Here is a 23,860-nt window from a genome sequence, read left to right as displayed (position 1 = left end):
CACGACAGGGAGGTCTACAATGAGACCTACCAGATCTCTTGACATGCAGACACACAAATGATGCAACCGGACAGAGCAGAATGATGGTGCCACGTGCATTAACGAGTTGCTCAGAGATAGCAAAAGAGGCCCAGGTTGGTGGGTCCAGTGTTTCTGCCTGCAGTCACGAATCCAGGCCAGCGAGCTGATCGTACGACCCGTGGTTTGCGTGCTCTTCTGTTTAGTGAGCTGGGTGACCTCTGTCATGTACATTAAGTTTTTTCTCTGTGTCTGTCATTGAGAGGCCCGCCCAGACCTCGTTTTCCTCATGCATATTCATTTCTTCTCATCTTCGCTGCACCTCCATTTCTTGCCTTTAAGTGCAAGCAAAGATTACATCAGACCCCTCCTGGCTCCTCTCTGTAGCCTCCCGGCTCCTTTCCACAGAGGCGCAGACATTACCCTATTCACACCACTTACACACTCCCCACGCCCTCCCTTGTCACAGGATAGAAAGCTTAAAGATTGTACAAGCAATCGCTGGAAGTTACAAAGCTTGCGAGAAGTTGCAGAACTTGAAGCTTTACATAAAAGTCACATGGCTTACAGTAACAGAAAGTTACATGGCTCACCATGACGGAAACGTACCCGACTTAGAACAACTGAGAGTTACATGGCTTACAATAGCAGCGAGTTACATGGCTTATAATACAAAAAGTTATATTTTTTACGTCCACATTATACTGGACTGGGTGGAGGTTTTATACAACATACTACCAATAGAAACACATATTGTGGGGCTAATTAGCTAGGTGGCATTTGACTCTCCTGGGTGGCCGCCCAAGCACACACCGGAACACTAATTAATCTTCTAAGAGCATGCTATGAAGGAGTGACTGGAGAAACCTAATTACTCAGTGTTGTCTTTGCTCTAAGGTAGACAGCTGGGAGGCGAAGGACTGTCAGCGCTGGACAGGTCTAGCATGGGCAGCAGCAATGCAAGCTTCCCCAGCCAGCCAGTCATGCTGGCTTCCACAGGAACAGGCTCCGTGGCATTCATTGTGGAACTTTTAGGCTGCCCACAAGGGTTCTAGCTACTGGGAGCATCCCAGACGTAGATGCCTAGCCACTGACCAGCAGATGGCAGTAGGCCAGATTGTGAGCTGGTATAAATATGATCCTGAAATGGTATAAATCAGGACAATTGTCAAACCCCAGATCCCAACAGCCTCATGCTTTGGGGAGCGGAAGACGTGGATAAAAACTGTCCATCTTGCCCCCGGGATCTGAATAGCCTTTAACGTTGGAGAGACTAGCAAGTCCAGATCTAACATAGGCCCACTTTCCAACCAATGGAAGGACTTGGCTGTATTTGGCCAAGGCCCCGTCCATGAGGTCCTGGAGCAGTGTCCTGGCCAGAAATTCAGCCCTGCCACCTTCCAGCACTGGGAAGAGGAAGCGTGTTGAGGTTTTTTTCCCCAGACGGCTCCTGGATTCTTTTCTATGGTTTTTGTCTTTTACGTTGACCTCTGGTTAGCAGGCCAGTGAGAGAGGTGTGAAGTCAACCTGTTGCTTATGGAAGGGAGAAGGAACTAGGGATGTAAATCCTGTTTGATTAGTTAACCGGTTAACTGATTAATCGGGAGCAGGGAGGGCCAGCTGGAGCATGGGCCCCTTCTCCCTACCGCAGCTGGGCTGAAGCAGCCACCATGCCGCAGGGCTAGAGCAACCCTCTGCCTGCAGAAGATGGGGACCTCCCGTGGGTAACAGTTGACCATTAAGAGTGATGCTTAGTGAGTAACCGGTTACCCATTCACATCCCTAGAAGAAACTTCTCTCTCTCTCTCTCTCTCTGCCTGATGCTGTTCTTCCTCCCTGCTTCTTTCATCCTTCCATTGCCTACTTAGCTTGTGAGCGCCTCAGGGTGTAAATTCCCTGACACGCTCTTGATGCTATAGCGGTAATCATTCAAACCTAGGGTTGTGAGTTCAATCCTTGAGGAGGCCATTTAGGGATTTGGGGCAAAAACTGTCAGGGATGGTACTTGGTCCTGCTGTGAAGGCAGGGGACTGGACTCGATGACCTTTCAAGGTCCCTTCCAGTTCTAGGAGATAGGCAATCTGCATTAATTTATTAAAAATTTATTTATAGTTCTCTGTGGTTTCAATCTACTTCCCACCAGAATCATTGACAGGACTTCTCTAGGCTTGCAGGCGAGCCGACATCGTTAAGATAAGACATCCCATTGTACGGGCGAGATGTGCAGTGTATCAATATGTTCTCCTCCCTACCGGAATTATATTGGCTGTATAGTTCGTTACTTAGGCACAGGCAATGCAAGTCAAGTGCTGCAGAGAGGAAGAAAATATTCTTTCCCAAGTCACCGATGGCCAGGATTTTCCCACAAGACACGACCAGGGAAAATGAGGCCTATTGTAATAATGCAGCATGACATCCATAAGGGAGTGAAACCCATTTAGTATTGTTGAACAGACGTACGGACTGATGAATGGCTCCCACCGGAACACAAGGCTGTAGCTTACTGGAGAAGCTCTCACCGACGTCATGAACTTTGAAAGCGTCTCTCCAGCCGTTTTTACAATAGCTGCCCAAGCCTGACACTGACTTAGCTGTTTAGTAATCCCTCGGGAGCTGGTGTGCAAGGGAGCAAAGCTGTTAGAATGCAGGCAGGAACAGGCATCCACAATGTGTAGGACGGAGGAAGCACACTGAGGCATTTCGCATCCCCCTGCTAACGTTGCAACCCTGTAAATGCAATAATACATCAGATGAGAAATGGTAACCGGGCTGGAGATGGGAGTTAATAGCTCTCAATTAAATAGACAGAAGGGTGGTTTTTCTCTGCCTCCACTTCCTCCCAGATCTGATTTTTCTGAACGGCTGGCTGCGACGCACAGGCTTTTCTTGGCATGTAATTTAGGGATGCAATAGTGTAGTCGATTAACCAGTAAGCAAAAGCTTATAGATGAATGCTATAGACTACATGCATTTCCCTCACCCCCCCACCCCCATTGCTCCCCCCGACCAGTAAATTTTTTAGCAGCCTGGCTCACTCCTGGCTTGCGACGGGTCCAGGACTACCCCCGGTGCAGCTCTACATTTGAAGTGTATTAGGAGCACGCGGGCAGGCAGCCCAGCTCAGTTTCAGCTCATGCCAGGTCTGGGAGCTCACGGGTGCCCTAGACAGGGGCTGCTGCCACCCCATGCTGCTGCCTCTTTATCAGAGGCAGCAGCATTGGGCAACAGGCAGTTAGTCCATGAGGGGGACTTGGCTCCTGAGGAGTGAGGCCGGAATGCACTGGCTGCTGGCCCCGCCCCCGGGGACAAAAGAATAGTCGAGTAACCGATAAGAATTCATGAGGTTACTCGACTATTCAATTAACCGATATTTAACATCCCTAATGTCATTTTATCGAGGCTGTTCCATGCCTGCCATCCTTTGTGCCGAATTCCTGTAAAGCGAGGGCTCGGACAATATCCGGTGACCCGTTGAGCAGCCGGGAAGCACCAACTGGCAGTTTCGTCCTGCAACGTCCCCCTGACGGCCGAAAGTGCTGCCTCTCCTCTGAGAGGCGACTTTCTCCAGGCCATTGCCGGGCCTGCTCAGTGCCACATCGGCTGAAATACATTTTTGCTCCTGCAGAGTCATTTTTGCTCCTGGGGCATCATCAGCTGAGCTGTTTGCTCAGGGCAGCGACACGGCCAGTCAGAGATGTTTCGATCCTTTCTATCACCCAGAGCTGCATCCCAGGGTCATCCTTGACTCCTCCCTCTCGCCTGTCCCGCACGCTCAGGCTACAACCTCTTCGGCCTCAGTAGCATTGCTAGGATTGCCCCTTGGTCCCAGACCACATGGCTCACACTCTTGTCCAGGTCCTTGCGGCTTCCCATTGGGAGTCTGGAAACCTCCTACTCGCTCGCCTTTCTGACTCCCGCTACTTCCGTCCGTGCCGTATTTCCACTGCCCCATGGTCAGGCCCTAAGCCCTTCACAACCTGTCTCTTACCAAGTGACCGTGCCAATCTGTAACCCCCATTTTATCCATGCTGCTCCCTCTGCTTTGAACACCCTCTCTGGCTTAATCTAAACCCGCGACCCTCCTCCAGAGCCACTTCGAGCGGGATTTGTGTAGGAAGCTGCCATCGGAGGTAGTTCCCTGATAGAAGACGGCTTGTTGAGCTCATCTGTTTGTATCCGCTGAATGAGGCCTGACAGAAACACAAAAGCTGTTCTCGTTTTGTCACTTCACTGCCGTGGACCTCCCCTCCCCCCCCCGCCAAAAAAAAATCCGTCTTCTCATAGTGTGTGTCTCTGTGTGGTTAGCATCCTCCAATGCGAACTAATTGAATAGACAGCCCGTCTGCTGCGTGAGCGCTGCCTGCTTGGCTGTGATACACTCCCGCTTCGAGTTGCATAATGTGTTCACTCTCTGCAATAAATCGTTGGTGTTTTTGATGGATCTTTGGTGAAATATTTTAATGCCTTTCTGTGGAGCCTTCCATTTTTCCCCCAGTTGCTATTGACAGAAGAGAGCACGAACGCTGGCATTACATGGCACTTTAATCACGCCAGCTGTCACACAGCTCCCTGATACAAATACTTTCCACTGCGAATGGTTTCAGTGTGGCTTTTCATATGATCGCATGTAATCTTATTTAATGGAGTCTGATTGCCTTGATGCTTTATTCTTTTCACCAGGTTGCGGGCTATCGGTTTTAAAACGGGGGGTGATGGTTGAGAGGAGAGAAACCGAACATGATTAAAGGGCTGGAGAGATGGATCTCAGGAGGGAAGACCTAAGAGAACTGAATTAGTTATAGCTTGATTAGGCGAGGGGTGAATAACAAAGAGTGTTGGAGGCAGGTTCATATTTGAAAGTGTAATCGACGAGGAAGCAGGAGCAATTTAATATATACTTTCAGGAGTATAGAGCTTGGGGAAATGGAATGAATATAAGAAAGGGAAATTTTAGGATGAATATGTGGGGAAACTGTGTGACAATTAGATTTATTTATACGATCTGATCGCAGGGTACGTCATCCCACAATATGCTTAAGGTTAGACTGGACAAAACACTGGAAAATATATCGCAAGGTCAGACCTTCACTAGCCAGGGTATGGGCTAGCAGTCCTCACGGACCTTCCTCATCTCTAATGTCAGCCATTCAGTTATTTTTATAGATTGTCAGGAAATTGATGGGAAACAGTGAGTAAAATGTTGAGCTTGATATAATGATTCTGAGTAACAACGCGGGGCCCGAACCGCAGCTGCAAACAGAATGTTAGGAATCATTAAAAAGGGGATAGAGAATAAGACAGAGAACATCTTATTGCCTCTATATAAATGCATGATATGCCCACCTCTTGAATATTGTGCACAGATCCGGTCTCCTCATCTCAAAAAAGGTATCTTGGTATTGGAAAAAATTCAGAAAAGGGCAGCAAAAATAATGAGGGGTTTGGAATGGGTGCCACTTAGAACCAGAAGAGACCTCAGAAGGCCTTCAAGTCTATGAAGAGAGATTAGAAAGACTGGGACTTTTCATCTTAGAAAAGAGGAGACTAAGGGGGGGGGTTATGAGAGAGGTCTATAAAATCATGAGTGGTGTGGAGAAAATTAATAAGGAAAAGCTAGGAATCACCAAATGAAATTAATAGGTAGCAGGTTTAAAACAAAACAAAAGGAAGTTTTTCTTCACACAATGCAGTCAACCTGTGGAACTCCTTGCCAGAGGATGTTGTGAAGACCAGGACTTTTACAGGGTTCAGAAAAGAGCTAGTTAAATTCATGGAGGTTATTAGCTATTACCTTGGAGGGGTAGGAATGGTGTCCCTATCCTCTGTTCATGAGAGGCTGGGAATGGGTGACAGGAGAGAGATCACTTGATGATTGCATGTTCTGTTCACTCCCTCTGGGGCATCTGGCATTGGCCTCTGTAGGCGAGCAGGATACAGGGCTAGATGGACATCTGGTCTGATCCCGTATGGCCGTTCTTATGTTCTGGTGTAAATTGGCTCCATCTAATGTCAGGGGAATTAATCTGATTCATGCCTGCCAAAGGATGTGCCCCTTAATGTGGAGAGGCTCCATCAACCAAGTAAGACAGGCGAAAATCAGCAATTCGAGGAGCTGGAATTCACTGAGTTCATCGTGGGAGCAGAGACCTTACAGCTTATGAAGTACGGGGCCAAATTGCATAGAATTATATAGAAATGTGGCCCTGTAATTGCAGCTGCTGCGGTGGCTTGCCCGTGTCTCTCGAGCTGTTCTGTCAGACTGGTGAATGGCTAGCTATAACCGTTGTATGTTTGGTAGGTTGTCCGCACGGAAAAGAACAGTCTGAACAACAGGTTCCTGCCATGGGATGAGATCGAGACAGAGGCCATTCTGTCTATCGACGACGACGCCCACCTTCGCCATGACGAGATCATGTTCGGGTTCCGGTGAGTGGCGTGTGGGGTTGGCTGGGGTCGGGGACTGCTTCAGGGCCGGACACAGTCATGCTTGGCTTCACCTTGTTGAGAACCGTTTCCCTGTAAGAGAAGACAATTGTGAGCTTAATGAGCAGGGCTCGACAAATAATGTAATCTACTTGCCCGTGGTGAGTCGATTACAACCTGGAAGAGCCGGTGCAGAGCAATCTGCTCACGCGAAGAACGCAGAACAGCGCGGCTGGCGAGCAGGGCTTGCTGCCGCTTGGCGAGCTCTGTTAATGAGTAATCCTAAAGTGCTTTGGAGATCCTTGAGTAAAAGGTGCTATGAATACAAAGTCTTTATTATTCTTAGACATAAAAACAGTGTTAATAGGGTTACAAAGTCGAGAGCACAAATGTCAGGAAATGCCAGATCAAGGTTGCCTGTGCAGTTGTTATAACTACAAAATCACATACTGCTTTTTGCACAAGAAAAGGTCACTGCAGTTTTTTACCTTGGACAAAACAACGTGTTTTCCCCTCATCCTGTTCTCAGAAAACAGCTGAACCATTTTGGGGGGGAATTTTCAACCTGAATAGTTAGTTTGACAATGTTATAAGCAACTGAAAACAGGGTCTTATAATGGGAACCTTTGGGCAGCCTTGAACATATATGGGGTACATCTAGACTACAGGCTTTTGTCAAAAGATGTTTTGTTGACAGAGCTTCTGTCAACAAAGAGCATCTAGACTACATCCAGTTCTGTCAACAAAGCAAGCCGCTTTGTCGACATGACAGTGTAGACGCAAAGGACAGTATAGATGTAATAATGCCTTCTGTCGACAGAACTCTGTTGACAAAAGACGTTATTCCTTGTAGAATGAGGTTTACCACTGTTGACAAAACTGCCAAGTTCTGTCAACGTTATGTCAACAGAACTTGGTGCTAGTGTAGACGCAGGTATATTTTTGTCAACAAAAGTGGACTTTTGTCAACAAACCCTGTAGTCTAGACATACCCATGGTGCTACCAGCCCTACCCATAATTATTGTGATCATTGCTTATTATTCCCCTTTATTTAGCACTGGTGAGGCCACATCTGGAGTACAGGCAGTCCCCGGGTTACATGGATCCGACTTGCATCGGATCCCTACTTACAAACGGGGTGAGGCAACCCCGCACTAGCTGCTTCCCCCCAGCAGACCCGGGAGACGTGAAGCTAGCGCCCCCCCCAGCAGACCAGGGAGACGCGGAGCGGCTTTTCTCAGCAGACACCTCAGCTTGAGAATAAAGGACTGAGGGAAGTGAGGTGTGGGAGAATAAAACTGAGCTCTGGAGAAAAGTTTGGCTAGTTTCCCCTACAATATGTACCAGTTCCGACTTACATACAAATTCAACTTAAGAACAAACCTACAGTCCCTATCTTGTAAGTAACCCGGGGACTGCCTGTATTGTGTCCAGTTCTGGGTCCCCCCACTACAGAAAGGATGTGGACACATTGGAGAGGGTCCAGCGGAGGGCGACCAAAATGATTAAGGGCTGGAGCACGTGACCTATGTGGAGAGGCTGAGAGATTTGGGCTTATTTAGTAGAAGAGAAGAGTGAGGGGGGATTTGAGAGCAGCCTTCAGCTTCCTGAAGGGAGGTTCCAAAGAGGCTGGAGAGAGGCTGGTCTCAGTGGTGGCAGATGGCAGAACAAGGAGCAATGGTCTCAAGTTACCGTGGGGGAGGTCTAGGTTGGAGATTAGGGAAAACTATTTCCCTAGGAGGGCGGAGAAGCACTGGGATGGATTCCATAGGGAGGTGGTGGAAACTCCGTCCCTAGAGGTTTTTAAGTCTCGGCTTGACAAAGCCTTGGCTGGGTTGATTGAGTTGGGGTTGGTCCTGCTTTGGGCAGGGGGCTGGACTTAATGGCTCCTGAGATCTCTTCCAGCCCTGGGATTCTGTGATTCTTAAGCATTTAGACCTGACCAAGAGCCCCGCTCCCCAACGTTAAAATACTTCTAAGTATCTCACTCAAACTGTGCGGCGGAGGGAAGTTTAAGGTTCTCGCAGTCAGCAAGTGCAACATTAAAGATTCTATTCAGCAAGGACTTGGATGGTTCGGGGGTGGATAATAGGGTCGCTAGCCATTCCCACCTGTGCCACCAGGTCAGATCCAGCTCAGGTGGGTAGTGACAAAAGCTTTTGCCAACTGATGGTTATTCAGCAGCCTCTGCGACATGAGCTGATGGTCTCTCCCGGGGATAGCCAGTGGGCAGCCCCGCGGCCAAATCCGGACTGCCCGATGCTTTGGAACCGCTCACAAAATCGTTTTGCTATTTCATTAATGATGATCACCATGGTTATTGCAGTGTCCTCTGGCGTCTAACCTTTGGCCATGGCATTTGAACCTGGGCAGAAAATAGACTACGCCTGGCCTGGCCTTTTCCACAGCATCTACATCTCTCTCATACGTCCTCCAAGTCATGTGCCTTGTTGACAAAGTCAGCAGAGAGTTCCTAGATTGAATCGAGCAAGGGGTTTAAACTCCCCCTCCCACTCCTAGAGTCATAGAACGCTACAACTGAAAGGGACCTTGAGAGGTCATTGCGTCCAGTCCCCTGCCTTCATGGCAGGACCAAGCACCATCTAGACCATCCTTGACTTAGAAGATGGCCTGTCTGGGCGTGGTGTGTACACCCATGACATCAGCAGAACACATCTAATTTGGTCTGTAGAGGGTGGCAGCGAGCCAGCCAGGAAGCAGAAAGACGGGGAATCTCTCTGGAACCTGGTTCCATGTAGGTGCTGATGGGGAAAGCTTTGGGCCTCTACTGTCCCTTGTATGGATTTTCCACTGGCGGCCGTTGTGAAAACCCGAAGCAGCATGGGAGGTTGGCGGGGGTGAGTTTGATGCATTTCCATGACTCAGGGAACGCGTCTTTCCCTGCCTGGCACCACCGGCAGCCCTGAATCCCTCCCTGACAGCATCCCCCTGCACATCTCTTCTGCCTCTGCCACATTGGCTGGGGTCGTACTCGCTTTCCCCGAACGTCCTGTCATTGGCGCGTTGTGATCGTCCCCGTCCCGCTCCTGCTGGGGAGGCAGGCTCTACTGGAGTCTGAGTTGCAAACGTGGGAGGCTCCGGGGGCTGCACCTTGAAGTCATTTAGCTAACGAGCTCGTAAATCTGTTCCCCGAAAGGCCTGTTTCCAAGGCGGGGTCTTGGCCCAGCAGATTTGTGGGTTCCTCTGGCCAGCAGGGATTGGCGTCTGGGCCTCTCCTCGCGAATCCGAGAGCCCAGGCAGCCAGCGGAAGAGGGGAAAGGAGTGCAGCTGTGCTCTGCCACCAGGTTGCAATGCCTGGTGATGAGGAGGCAGGAAAAAGGCCGACAGGCCAGGAGTCCTCAAAGGGCCAGCTGGCAAGGGTTCGTCTGTTTCCCAGGACCCAGCAGAGGTAGTCAGACCCCATCGGGTTTGAGTCCTGCTGCAGGGCTCTGCCCTGGGGTTCTACTCCAACTCTGCCGCCGCCCTGCTGAGCGATCCGGGGTCACTCGCTTGCCCTCACCGTGTCTCCTTTTCCCTCGCTGTAAAACAGGGACGATGCTTCTCTACCCTGCCACGGTGCCTTATTACGGCTTTGGTTTATGCTTGAAAGCCGTGAGAGAAAATCGCTCTCTTTAGCACATGGTGTTAGGGTTCCGGTCCCTCCGAAAACACACATCTCCTGCAAAGACCACCGGCGTTCGCCCGCCCAAGAGAAAGTGTGTTGAAAAACCTAAGCGCTATTTGTTACACCTGCAGTCTGAGCCATTGTCTCGGAACCTGTGCCCAAGAATTGCGTTATTTGCCTCTACTGCGTTGGATACCGGAGGCTGTAACTTTTTAGGGCTAAGGATTGCCTCTTCCTACGCAGGCCATTCAGGAGGGAGTGCTCACATGGCTCTTGTTCAGATAATAAATTAAGCAGCTGTGTGCCAGTGAACCTCTTAAAGCCGTGTTTCCCAAATCGTGTTCCGTGGAACCCGGGGTTCCGCGAAGTGAAAATAAGGGTTCCACAAGAAAATTCCATGACAATAACATTTCTGATTTTAAAAAAATAATTAATATTGTGTGATTTTTGTTTTTACGTATGTGCAATTAAACTAAATGTTGATCTCATGACCTGGTTTGTTGTTATCCTTACTTATTTGCGGTCTTCTTTTTCAGCTCCATCTACTAGGCTGTTGTTAGGGGTTCCACAAAATTCCTTTGAGTTTAAAAGGCTTCCGTGGCCAAATAAAATTGGGAAACACTGTCTTAAAGGAATAAATGTTAGACAGTTGTCGAAAGCCTTGATTTCCAGGGCTTGACTCCTGCTTGGGAGGGAAAGCACCCCTGTTGATGCAGACGTGGAGAAGCTGGAATAAATTAACAAGGGCATGAATAGTCCGTGATCCAACTATTAAAAGCAAAGTCATGTTGGATTAATAAAAACCTGCAAAAAAACAACAGCAGCAGCAGGATTGGTTCTGGGGAGGTGCTGCCAGCTTTAATTATTCATGGTTTCATTACCAGGTTATATTAGATTTCCATTAATTTAATTAACAGTGTCTACAATTAAAATATCTCTGCCTTTTACTGTGCTTGTCATGTAATGAATTCCTGGGAGGCATTGGCCATGCCCCGGTCGCACATCTGCTATTGCCCTGAAGCAGTGACCGCTGCAGCGCTCGTTCAGAGGGGGGGAATATTGGGGGGGGGACACTTGTACAATACCAAGCAGAAGAAAATGAGTTGCCACGCTCTGCTCCTGGGATGCAGGACAAGCTGCTTTCTGCATTTAAGAGATGTGTCTATGTAGACAAGAGGCGCCAAGTTCCAGTTTGAAGTTAGACCCTAAAATAGCCAAGATCAAAGCCAGGCCGATTTCCCAGGTTAGACGTCGCAGGCTGGTGTTTCTCTTAATTCTTCCTGACAGGTTTCCTGTGCTCCAGAGGGATCCTCGGGGGTGGGTGAGGGGAGAGATTCAAATGAGGCCAGAATATTAAGCGCTTGCTTTCTCATAGGGGATTGTCACCATTGAATCGCTAAAGGCTTAATCATGAACCCTCTTCTGAGGCTGTGCAAGGGAGAAATGGGGGCGCGTGACCCCTTCCTTCTCAGCACACTGACTGCACGTGGCTGGAGCCAGGCTGTTACGCCCACCCTTGCGACAAACGATAATATTTAGTTGTGGAGCGGCACCTTCCATTGACTGATTCCCTGGCGTTTGACAAACACCAGTGACTTGAGCCTCATCCCATCCCGGAGAGAGAAGCCAGCGTTGCCCTTGGTAGACAAATGGGGAAGCTGAGGCACCAGGCGACCTGTTCAAGTTCCCACAGAGGAGGGGGTCTGTAGAGAGCCGGTAACAGGACTCCCCAGCCCATGCCTCATCCCCATGCACACAGTCCTGCCCCTCTCGGGAAAAGAGCGAGGAACAAAAGTAGCGGAAACAAGAAAAGTTGCTTTTATTGAACTTTTCACCCTGAGTTGATAAAACCTCTTGATGTGAGCGATGCGTGTTCTGGGGGGGCTTGGTGGTAAACAAAACCGTTTCTGTTATAACCCAACTTTCCCTCGCTCATCGCTTTCTGCCCATTTCATTTGGCTTTTTGTGTTCAGTGTTTGGTCTTGTCTGGAAGGTCGATGGGATGCTGGTTGTTGGGTTTGAAGGCTGTAGAAAATCCACATTTACAAGTTAGATGAGGTGGGAAAAAATATTCCTTCCATCTGGAAAACCAAAGAACATGACAGAGAGACCGATTTTGAATGAGCGCCGAGTACAGCCAGTACAATTGTGCATTCGATGATGGTGTTCGGACAGCTCTTTGGGATCCAGGGGGCACAAAGCATTTTAGCCAGGAGCGTGGGGAGTTTGCTTCTTGTAGCTTTGTCGGAATTTCTTTCGTATTCAGAGCTGAATCTGGCCACCAGGAGTAGGGTTGCCAAGTGTCCAGTATTGACCCAGACAATCCGGTATTTTTGCCTCCTGTCCGGTAAAAAAAAAAAAATCAGAAAATACTAGGCACCTAAAATGGCCAGTATTTTTCTGATTTTTTTTTTTCCTGCCAGGAGGCGAAAACACCAGGCACCTGGCAATCCTACGACATTCAGCAACCGGGCCCAGCCCCCGGCGCCTTCCCAGCCCCAAGACCCTCTCCCCCCATTCCCCCTCTTCCCTCTGCTTACCTGGTTCTGCAGGGAAGCTGTCTTGTGGCACGGAGCAAGAAAACAAAAAGCCCCAAAGGCCTTAAAGGGGCCATGCTGGTTTTTTTGTATTTTTAAATTGTTTTGCTTAATAATTGTCGGGGTCCTTTTTTTTTTTTTGCCCAACAACTTTGGTCTCCCCCTCCCCTCCCCCCCCCCCATAACTGTTTTTTTTGTTTGTTTTTTTTTTTTTAAGGGGAGAGGAGGGTGTTCGGTATTTTTGGTTAAACCATCTGGCAACTCCAGCCAGGAGACTTGGCATTCTGTTTCCAGCTTGACTGTGTGAGCTCAGGCATGTTCCTTAGCCCGGGGCTTTTGAAAAGCGCTTGGCGTTGCGTAACTCTGCTCCCACTGCAGTCGGTGCTAAAATGCCCATCGGCTTCCAAGGGGGCAGCGTTAGCCCAGGGCTGCTTGTCCTTGGAAATTCCACCTCGATGCTTCCGTTTCTGAATCTGTAAAATGGGGATAATGACTGAACTCCCGTCCTGGCCTCACTGGAGTTTTGCCTTTGACTGCGGTGGGGCCAGGAATTCCCCAAGTGCCTATTTCAATGGGTGGTTTTGTGGCCAGGGATCTTTGGCTAATCGTCCATCCCGTTGTTAGGGAGAGCCACCCCAAAGTCACAGGCTGAGAGATTCTTTTCCCCGTTTGAGCATGCTGTGGTCTTGCCCCGCTGATGTTCTGTCTTTGCATTGGCAGGGTCTGGAGAGAGGCCAGGGACCGCATTGTAGGATTCCCGGGCCGATACCACGCATGGGACATCCCCCATCAGTCCTGGCTCTATAACTCCAACTACTCCTGTGAACTCTCCATGGTACTGACTGGTGCTGCCTTCTTTCATAAGGTAAGTAAGAGAACGCAATCTCCGGACTCCATGGCCAGATCTCAGCTTTGCGTTCCCTTTCCAGAGAAGCCTGGGTTTTCAATTACAGAAACGAGTGCCAGAACTGACCATTCCATCTCCCTTTTATCTCTGCGTCTCAACGCTCACTCCATCGGTCACCGCAAACTGAAACCCTGCTGAGAAACGGTTAATATCCCCCCCCCCCCACACACACACACACACGAGATGGGTGGGACTCACTGGGGAAAGATGCATAGACTGGCTCTGAGCTGAAGGAGGAAGACCTAGCTGGTGTGACAGGGTCAGAGCCCAAGGTTATAGAAAAGCCGTGGAGGGGAGCTCTGTAAGCCTCAGACTGAGGAGATCCTGTTCCTGGATTAACAGGGAGGGGCAGGTTTAGAACCAGCAGAGGCAGTCAGGGGCAGTGGAACACCTGGGCCAGCTTAGGCCAATTAGGACACCTGGGGTAATTAAGAAAACCAGTTCAGACTGGCTATAAAGAAGCATTGCCTACAGTTGGGGCACGTGTATAGTTGAGAGGACAGAGGAGGTGCTGCTGGGAGTAGGAGGGAAGGAGACAACTGACCGCTAGGATGATGAACCGGAGAGAAGGAAGGTGCTGGGGAAGGAGTGGGGAAATAGCCCAGGGGTCTCGGAGCTGTATTATAGCCCATGTCAGGGACTCCCACAGGCAACTACCACAGGGCCCTGGGCTGGAACCCGGAGCAGAGGGTGGGCCTGTGTTTCCCCCCAATACCACTCAGGGAAAAGAACTGTGGAGTTGATTCCCCGTTTCACCGTATGCCGGCAGATGACAAAAAGAGCTCAGGAAACAGCTGGGCGAGGTGCCTAAAACTGAGCTGCTGTGAACCTCCCAGGCAAGCAAATCTACCAGGAAGTGCAGGACCCACCGAGTTTCCGTAGGAGCTTTGTCACACTGGTTCAGTGTCAGCAGTTCTCTTAGAGCAGTGTTTCTTAAACTGTTTAAAATTGAGGAACACCAAACTAGATATATTATTATGAGGAACACCAAGGACTTTTTGTTGAGGAAAGAAAAAAAAGAGGCTGGCGAAAAGTTATTGAGAAAAAAAAAAAAAAGGGTAGGGGGAAAGTTATTGGCGGAGAGGGGGGGATGTTGCCTGTCCCTTTAAGGGTGGCCATTTTGAACTCTGTTGTTCTCCGCGGCAGCCCTCCGACTGCACACCGGTGTGCCACGGAACACAGTTTAAGAAACACTGTCTTAGAGGCTGTCATGCCAGCCACGCCAGCCATCCAAGTGGCCGACTCTTCTCTGGGTTGGCTTGGGGACTTGTTAGTGTGCTGCCCTGCCACGCAGGAGTCTGGCCCAGATTCCCGTCTTAGGAACCCGGAGGCTCGCTGCTGAGACACCCACAGGAGCTTACACACCGGTGTCCTTAGCGCCCTTTGCAATGCAGCCATGCAGTGTTTCACTTGAAAAAAACCACTTGAGAGCTAGGGGAGTTGGGCACCTAAATCTCATTGGGAATGGGATTTAGGATCCCAACTGGCAACTTGGAAATCACAGCCTCTGGTTCTCCCAGAGAAGAGCAATGAACTGTGGTGGTAACCTTATTTTGGGATCTAATTGTATGCACCCTGAATGTGGCAAGGAGTAACGGGGTCACAGAGGGCGCAGTAGGTAGATCAGTGATGGTGAAGTTTGATTTGTATCCCAGGCTGCTGTTATCGAAAGAGGGGAGGTTGGGGACAGATGCAGAGGGTAAGAGCCAGCTTCCTTCCTCCTTCCTGGGGAAGGCCGTAGAGAACAGACTCTTGGTATAAGGGATGTGAAGGGTTAACCTTAACAGGGGAGGTTTACCAGTTAAGGTTACCCGATGAGGCTGGAGCCAGGGGACTACTCCTCTGCAACATGCTTAAGAAGTTAGCCAATTAAGTGGGGTTTTACATCCCTGCTTTGCATCCCTTTTGGGCCACTGAGGGGCTCTGTCTTTAAAGGGCTCTTCCTCTGCCTTCCTGGCAGGGAAGAGACCAAGATGCAGCAGAAACATTGTGGTGCGAGATTTGGGGGGAGGGGCATGCCTGTCCGGATTGCAAAGGGGAGAGGCCCCAGGAGCTGCAGAGGCATCCGTGGGGTGACTTCACTGCTCCTCTGCGAGTGAGTGGAGCAGAACCCGGCTTGGAGAGGAATCCTGCCCCGGCGCTGTTCTTGGGAGCCTGTCGCCAACTTCGGTGGGCTTTGGGTCGGGTCTGTTGTCGGTCTGTGGGCGTGGTGTCCTGTTGAGTGTGTGTGTTTTTCAGTACTACGCCTACCTGTATTCCTACGTGATGCCGCAAGCCATCCGTGACATGGTAGACGAATACATCAACTGTGAGGATATTGCCATGAACTTCCTCGTCTCTCACATCACGAGGAAACCGCCCATCAAGGTAAAGCAGCAGAGGGGGACCTCGTTCAGTGCCTCGGATTTCAGGAGAAATGGTTGTGGCGATCGGTTAGACACGTACCTCTCTTGGCTCTATGCCCCTGGCTTCAGGGGCAAGGTTCCCTTAAGCCGGACGCTTGTGCAGCCGCTCAGGAAAGAGTCCAGCGTCGCCCAGCCGACTAGCAGAGCACCCATGGCGCTGTGTGTGCTTCTACGGGTGGTGCACATTTGCCCATGCCTTGGTGCAAATTAAAAAAATATTCTGCACATGGATGAAAAAAATCCGCACGGGGATGGAAAAGATTAGAGGGCTAGGGGATTGGTGGGTTGCCAGTATCACCCCTGCGATATTAGAGAAAATGGGTTTAGCATGAGTAGGGGTGTCAGAAACTCCCCGGGTTTCCCGTTGGCAGCTGGGTTGCTCTTCACTTCCTCCACTGGCCTTTCTGCAGCTGCAGCCGGCTGAGCCGCCGCCGGTGCACACCAGCGACAGCGGGATGGGTCGCTCCCTGGGAGCCTGGAGCAGAGGGTCAGCTGATGCTCTTTGTTCCTGTTCCCAGGTGACCTCGCGCTGGACCTTCCGCTGCCCCGGCTGCCCTCAGGCCCTTTCGCACGACGACTCGCACTTCCACGAGCGGCACAAGTGCATCAACTTCTTCGTCAAGGTGTACGGGTACATGCCCCTCCTGTACACCCAGTTCCGCGTGGACTCGGTGCTCTTCAAGACCCGCCTGCCCCATGACAAGACGAAATGCTTCAAATTCATTTAGGAGGGATCCCCAGGGGTCCCCTGGGCGCTCTGGCCGTGGGCGAGCGTGGAGGGGCGGCCGCCGTCGCCGGCTTCGAGAGAGAGGCCGCCTGCCCCGGCTGCACCGCGAGGAAACCGGTGGATTCGAACCCGCCCGCCCCGGGGAACCACAGCAAGTGAGGCAGGACCGGCCGATCTGGCCTGTGCTGACACGTAGGATCAGACCCTGCGGAAAGGGAGACGTTGGCTGGCAGCTCAGCCGGGCCGTTAGCCAAGGGCAACCGTCTTTTTAATTCTTGTTATTTAAAATGAAAGTGTTTTAGATTTGCCGCGAGGCGCTTTTTTTTTTTTTTTTTTTTTTTTTTTCCCCTGTCCTGTGGTGGGAAACTGCGCGGGAGCGACCGTGGTGGAGAGAGGCGGGTCCCAGCCCCTGGACAGTTTCTGTGTCTGTTGCCTGTCTCCTGTCGGGGCAGGGCTGCCGTCACTCTCGTTTTCGTTGTCCCAAGGGACAGTGCTCTGGTGCGGGCGGCTCCTCTGCCGCCTCTTCTCTCTGGCCAGGGAGGCCTTTCAGGTGTCGAGCTTTCCTCACCGCCCCCTTCAGGCCTCTGCCGCCTCCTTCGCCTCACGTCCCTCTTCACAGCCCGGAGCAGGGGAGAGGGCTCCTGAGCGTCCCGCCCCAGCTGCGTTTCCCGGCTCCTAGCACCAGCGTGGCCAGGGGGTGTCCGGCTCCAGCTGCCGCACTCCGGACAGGAATTCGGTTACAGCCGCACGCGCTCGTTCCACGCCCGGTTCCTCTCCGCCCTGGTGTCGTTCCCCTTCCTGCTCCTCCCGACTCAGTTAACCGGCACCCGCTCCTCAGGCCGCGGAATCGGAAGGTTGCGCCAGGCGTGGCAGACCCCGCCGGAGCCTGGCCGGAGGTGCTCTCTGGCCGTCACTCGCTCGGGAAAGCAGCTGGGATTTCTGGCTTCAATTCTCTCTCCGGTAGGGAGGGCCTTGAGGGGGAGGCCGGGTCTAGAGCGGCACGAGATTCGCACCAGTTTCCATCTCCTGAGTGAGGAAGGCAGGTACGGCTGGTTCCCAAACCCGAGGGCAGGGCCACCCCCACCCACACAGAGGTGGGAGCCGTTTCTGGCCCCTGCTTTGCGCGGCTAATAGGGGCGCAGGGAGGCAGGCGGTGTTTTAGGTACTGGTCCTCGGGAGACGAGACCTCAGGGCAGCCACAGCAGGCCCAGCTCACCTGCCGGGCGAAACGTGCTGGGTCGAGTTCTGGGATCCTCTCCCCTTGTAGGGCCCCAGATCTTGGGCCCAAGCCCAAACCTTTGCACAATTTGAGCCAGGTACCGGGGCCAGCCACGGGGCCGCACGGCTGCGGAGACGACTCCCAGGCTGTGTTTGGTGGAGGGGACCGAGCTGGCCACTGCCCTGCCCCTCCGGACCGAGCGCCCAGAGTCAGTAGGACCGACGGCGTTTCTCCTCTTGGAGCCGTGGCACGGGGCCTCTGTTCTTCGGGGGCAGCGGGAGAGACGGAGCCCTCCGGCCTCACTGCTCTACGCTGCGGGTGGGACCTCACGCGAAGGGTCAGCCGGGCTGGCTGCTTTACACGACCCCCCCCCCCCCCCGCCAGGGTGTGCCCACTTGGCCATACCCCCCATGGCAGCCAGATAAGACTTGTGGGCTTCAGAGTTCCTGCCTTAAAATCTCCACACACACATTCCCCACGGCCACAGCTGGGCGCTCGCTCGCTCTCTCTCTCTCTCTCTCTCTCTCTCCCCTCTGCCACAGCTGGGCTCCTGCACCCCTCTGCCACAGCTGGGCCCCTGCACCTCTCTGTCACAGCTGGGCACTCTCTCTCTCTCTCTCTCTCTCTCTCTCCCCCCTCTGCCACAGCTGGGCCCCTGCACCTCTCTGTCACAGCTGGGCACTCGCTCTCTCTCTCTCTCTCTCTCTCTCACCCCCTGCCACAGCTGGGCTCTCTCTCTCACACACACTCTCTCTCTCTCTGGCACACGCCCCTGCACCCCTCTGCCACAGCAGGGTTGTCTCTTCCTCACCCCCAGCTGCCTTTGGGGGGGGAGTTCCACACGATCAGCCCAGGGTCTCTTCCACGTCCCTGCTTTGCCTGCTTGCCCTCCCCTGCGGCCAGCTGCCCTGGCTGTGTCTCTGGTGCGCTGCGATCCCTCGGCTGCTCTCTCCCTGGTGGCTGCAGCCTTCCTGCCGCTCCAGGTTTGGTTTTCTCCCTTGCCCTCGGCCATGCTGCTCATTCGTGACTCTGTAGTTCTCCTCGGGACCGGCCGTGCCCCGTACCTGGCTCGGCGCGATGTTTCAGGGCAGCCTGCGCAGAGGAGGAGCTAATGGCCCCCAATGCCCCGGCGGGAGGGGGGGGGGGTTCGGCCCATTGTCATCCAGAATCATCCTTCAGATTCTCCCCTCATCTCCCGGACTCTGAGTCTTGCCAACGCTGGATCCAGAGCTAACGTGCCACCCTCCTCCCACTGCTGGGCTGCGCCAGGTCCCTCGGCAGGCCCGAAAGCAGCCACGCCAAGTCCCCCTCCCCTCCCTTTACAGGCCTTCTGGGCCCGGGGCACACACCTGCCCAGCTGGGCACGTGAGCGATTCCTCCCTGCCCCCGGGCAGTGCTGCCACCGGGACAACGGAGACCGAGGGGCCGCCTGGTACCCGGAGCGGCTTGGTTCTTCCGGAACTTGTGGAGGGGAATGTGACCTCCAAGGGGACGGCACCCCGGTACACAGCAGGGTGCCTTTGCCCAAGCTCTCCCAAGGCGTTTGAGGGGTGGGAGGAGGAGCTGCCCACTAGACAGTCTGACTCTGTCGCCATCGGCCGTGTCCCAGGATGGGAGACTGTTGGCGGAAGGACCAGGGACCGGCAAGAATAAAAGCAACGCCCACTTTTACAGCGTCCTCTGCCCCCTCTTCCCTGCCTCCGCCTCGCCCTAGAGCACTTGGCGTACAGCCGCAAGGGAACTGGCGTGGGACTCGGGCTGCACTTTGGATTGTCTTCCCCGCGGGGCGCTAGATGCTCACATCTCCCTTGCGGTAGCTTCCATGAAGTCCCCGGTACATTTAGCGCATGTGGCTTCCTGCCCGCTGATGGCCCATGGAAACCCCTCCCCACTCCAGCCCCCAGCTCTCCGCTGAGCCGGTCGCTGCCCTTCTTCGTGTTACATATGATTCTCCCGGGGAGCAGAGGCCGAATCACTTGTCCCGCTCCATGATCCCCAGCGCCGAGGAGGGTAATGAAACAAGATCAAATGTTTGTAACTGGGTTTTATCCACAAGACTGTCAGGCGCTTGACGCGAACCCTTGACCAGCCCTTAAAATTGCAACCGGTGGCCATTGAGAGTGAAGGCGCCTGGGGCGTTCTCTTGCGGCTCTCTCCTCGACACAGTGTTAGCAAATGTCCCGGCTTCCTGGGCAGCATGAGCCTGGCTGGCCCATCCCTCCAGACAAGTCTTACGCTCACCTGCTGCGGAATCCGCTCTTTCTCCTCTCCCAAGGCCGGGCCCCAAGATGCCGTTGGCAGCAGCGTAGGAGTCCGTGTGTTGTCCCCTACTCCCTCGTCTCCCTTCCCCGACCCTGCAGGCACCCAGAATTTGAAATAGAGGTGGACGCAGACGACTGTAGATTGCACTTTATAAAATTGTAAAATACATATAGAGATCTATATAGAAACTTATGATCAAATTATTTTCCAAATCTTAGGGGCGATTTTATTATTCCAGCCATTTTATTTTTTTCCAGGAACTATACCAAGGGTGTAAGAATCCACGATGGGTGTGACACTGATCGCTCTGCCTTGCTGGGTGGCTTGGGAGTCTTTTAACATTCTTACTGCTTGGCTGGTGTTGCCACACGCCCCAGCCCGGCTGCTGTCTGACGCCGTGCCAGCGACCCGGGGGGGTTTCGTGACACGCGACAGTGCGGTTCTGGAAATCGGGAGCCTTAGCGCAGGAGTTCAGGCAGCTCAAAATTGAAAACCCAGGGTTGGCTTGTTACTGGATGTTTATCTCCATCTGGTTTTGTAAGCCAGGCAAATGTAGAAATCAAAGATTGAAAACCAAATTCTTCCGGGCTTTCCCCACCCTGGACCCCTTCCCGCACCCTTCATGAGGGCTATCCAAAATTGCAGATGCTCTTTGCATTTCAAAGGGAAGAGATCTTGAGTGCTCCTAGCTATGAGGTTTTGGATTGGTCCTACACAGCCAGGTGTGAAAGGAGACCACAGGCAGCGTTGCTGTGGCTCCTGCAGGTAATAGTTCGATCTGCTCAAGGGGAGAACTAAGTCTGACATTAAGACTGTGGCAGCTTTGCTCTCCCCTGCCCCATTCCACTCCCCACTTGGTGCGTTCCAACGGGGGTTGGACTTCACCTCGCCCTGGATAGAAATGAACTTCCAGGCTCCTCGCAGGGGAAGTTCCATGAACTCCTGCAGCCCTCCCCTGACTCCGTCCCCGCCCTGGGGGTGAGTCCCATACAGCCCTTGCCGCCCGCTGTAAATCAGATAATTCACTGCCCGCACGCCCGCCTGGCAGATTGAGTTCAGCAGCTGTCGCAACCAACTCGCCCGGGGACATGGGCCAGCAGGGTCTGCGACCTTCCCCCGACAGCCGGCCGCTGGTGCCGCTCAGAGGCGTGTTGGTTGCACCCCACCTGCAGAGCAGCGTGGGGTGAGATCAGAAGCCGTTTTGGGGGGCCTGAGCTGGTGATGCTGCATGATGCCTGCAGGCCAGGCAGGGCCAGGCTAGTGTCACCAGGCTAGCGAATCAGTTGCCTTGTTCTACATCAGGCAAAGCAAACCTCTTGCAAAACTCGGTTAGTGGCAGAGGCCTACACAGGCCAAACCCAGCCCATGTCCACTAGCAGGATGATCCTACGTTGCACTTGAACCCCCCAACCGCCACACCCCTCCCGGGCCTTTCTCTGCTCCATAAGGCGGGGGCGGGCATTTGGTGACACAGCAAGGCCTGTCTGGCGTCGTGTGTTGCTGTACATGTTCACTGTAAATAGCATCTTCTACTTCAGTGGCACCCCGGCGCCTGTATATTGTTCCGGTATCATCTTTTTGGTTCACTCCCGTTGTCCTCACAGCGGATCCCAAACTCTCCCCTCCCCCCCACCGTGTTTGTGTTAACTGCTCTGTGAGCATCAGGTTTTTAATGGTTGTACGATACCTAACGAGGAACGAGAGGGCCCCTCGGTCACGAGCACAATATTCCTATGTTGGATTTTGTAAAAGGATCAAATAAACGGAGAGTTTCACTGGAGCGTGTGCGCGTCTTGCTGGCGGCGCGGGAAGGCGCCGTGGGCCAAAGGGCAGGCGTGCCGGGGGGAACCAAACGGCTCATTTCTACCCGTGGGCCCCTCGGCTGCAGTCAGGCCAGTTCAAACAGCGGTCAGGAAAGAGATCCACTCATGGAGGGTGGGTCCATCAATACTGCTTAGCCAGGCTGGGCAGGGCTGGCGTCCCGAGCTGGAAATGGATGACAGGGGTGGGACACAGAACGGCCACAGACCAAAGGTCCATCTAGCTCCGAGGGGCAGAAGAGGTGTCTCCGGCACACGCCAGGAGACAGCAGAGGTAGGAGGAGCTTGGGGGGGATGTTTAGGGGGGCAGAGGACTAAGGCGAGCCTGGTGTATCAGCTTCCTAATGCCTAGGTGTTCCTGCCAACAATTCTCCCAGTTCTCTCTCTCCCCCCCCACTTCTGTTCCTGCACCTCCCCCCGCTTACTGCCCCTCTCGGCTTCCCCAAGCCAGGCCCCCACCAAGGCCGGGGGCCGATTCCCTGGTGTTTCCCCCTCTCTGCCCAAGCCCTGGCTTAACCGGAAGGGTCTGGGGGTTCTCAAATGCTCAGCGTTCCCACGTGGGGAGAAGCAGAGTTCGGGTGAAGGGCCAGAGACCATGTGACCTGTCTGAGGGGACCCAGGATGCCTTTGCTGGAGCTGGGGAGAGAGCACAGCCACTCCGGTCCCCTGCCACCTGCTGTGACTGCTCCCCCTCCCCATGCCTGTGGGCAGCTGGGGAGACCCTGCCCCTCATGAGGGCAAAGCTCCCGTTGGCTTTGAGCGTGGGGACTTCACCCCGGCGTCTGCCATGGGTCGGGAAGGCCTTCGGCAGCGGGAGCAGCAGGTGCGGGAGCTGGGAGTCTGATCTGGGAAGGCCGGAGACCCCAGGGGCGAGGAGCCAACGGTTACACTTGCAGCCAGTGGAATGCTAATGGGAAAGCTCCTGGGGCTCGCTGCCCCGGCCGGGGTAGCCCTGCCAGCCGGGCCGTGCTCTCAGCGTGCGAGAACGGGCCGCGGCGTCTGTGCTGCTGAGGTGGACGCGAAGGGGGGTGGCCAGGTCCGGCCTTTGGGCGAGCCGGGTGCCTTGGGCCCAGCCCCCCCAGTCAGTCACTCGCTGCCCTCACTGGGAGCCGCGCGGCCTAGCCAGACACAGCGTGCTGCCTTGGGTCCCGTGCATACTTTGGCTGGGCCCGGCAGTCTCTGGGGTGTTCCCCACCGCCCTGTTGCCCCTCTGTTCTTCCGCTGCCGTTACCGCCCTCTCCCCCCTCGCTTCTTACCCCAGGCTGCAGGACAGAGTGGGAGCCAGACACCACCAGTAGCTGCGTGTGGTGCAGGCCTTGGCCAAAGGCTGCCTGAGTCAGGGTAGATCCCCAATCGCAAGCTGAGTGCAGAAGGAGGGGGCCCACAAGGACCTTAAATACCCCGCCTCTAGGCTCTGCTTCTAAAATCTCCCAGTGTCACGGATGCCCTGGCTCTGAGAGAAAACAAAAGCTGCCAAGTGATTTACCCTAAAAAAAAATGGAGGGCACTCGAATTCCTCCCCCTGGGGTACCCTAAGCTCTTTTGCCCCACAGAGCTTGGAAAAAAAGAGAGAAACAAGCTGCCTTCCCTGGTAGCTGAGTCGCAGGCAGGCAGGCATGCACCCCCCCCCCTTTCCAGGACACAAGGATCAAATCAACAAGGAGTCCTGTAGCACCTTATAGACTAACAGATGTATTGGAGCAAAGACCCACTTTGTCAGATGCAGGTGGGTCTTGGCCCACGAACGCTCATGCTCCAATACATCTGTTAGTCTCTAAGGTGCCACAGGACTCCTTGTCGCTCTTGCAGATCCAGAGTAACACGCCCACCCCTCACCTTAGAAAAGCGATTTTTATTACAAAACAAAAGAAACTTGCTAAAGAAAACTTGGTGGCTAGATATTATGGAGCAAGTAG

The 23,860-nt window shown here is 53.2% G+C and overlaps 1 protein-coding gene across 6 annotated transcripts in view; it reads left to right on the top strand.

Moving 5' to 3' along the window:
- EXTL3 (exostosin like glycosyltransferase 3) overlaps positions 1–21,747 on the top strand; it is a 221,695-nt gene extending 199,948 nt beyond the window's left edge. For all 6 annotated transcript variants that reach the window (XM_075923258.2, XM_075923261.2, XM_075923259.2 and 3 more), the window contains 4 exons: positions 6,317–6,444; positions 13,325–13,469; positions 15,750–15,878; positions 16,435–21,747. In XM_075923258.2, the coding sequence (XP_075779373.1) occupies positions 6,317–6,444; positions 13,325–13,469; positions 15,750–15,878; positions 16,435–16,644 (612 nt within the window). In that variant the 3' untranslated portion in view covers positions 16,645–21,747. The remainder of the gene's footprint in view (positions 1–6,316; positions 6,445–13,324; positions 13,470–15,749; positions 15,879–16,434) is intronic.
- Positions 21,748–23,860: the final 2,113 nt, after the last annotated feature.

Source organism: Pelodiscus sinensis, chromosome 3, assembly GCF_052426305.1.
Source record: "Pelodiscus sinensis isolate ZL-2025 chromosome 3, ASM5242630v1, whole genome shotgun sequence".
In the NCBI taxonomy this organism is placed as follows: domain Eukaryota; kingdom Metazoa; phylum Chordata; order Testudines; family Trionychidae; genus Pelodiscus; species Pelodiscus sinensis.
Note: the sequence above shows the minus strand (reverse complement) of the source record. Positions and strands in the feature narration are given on the sequence as shown.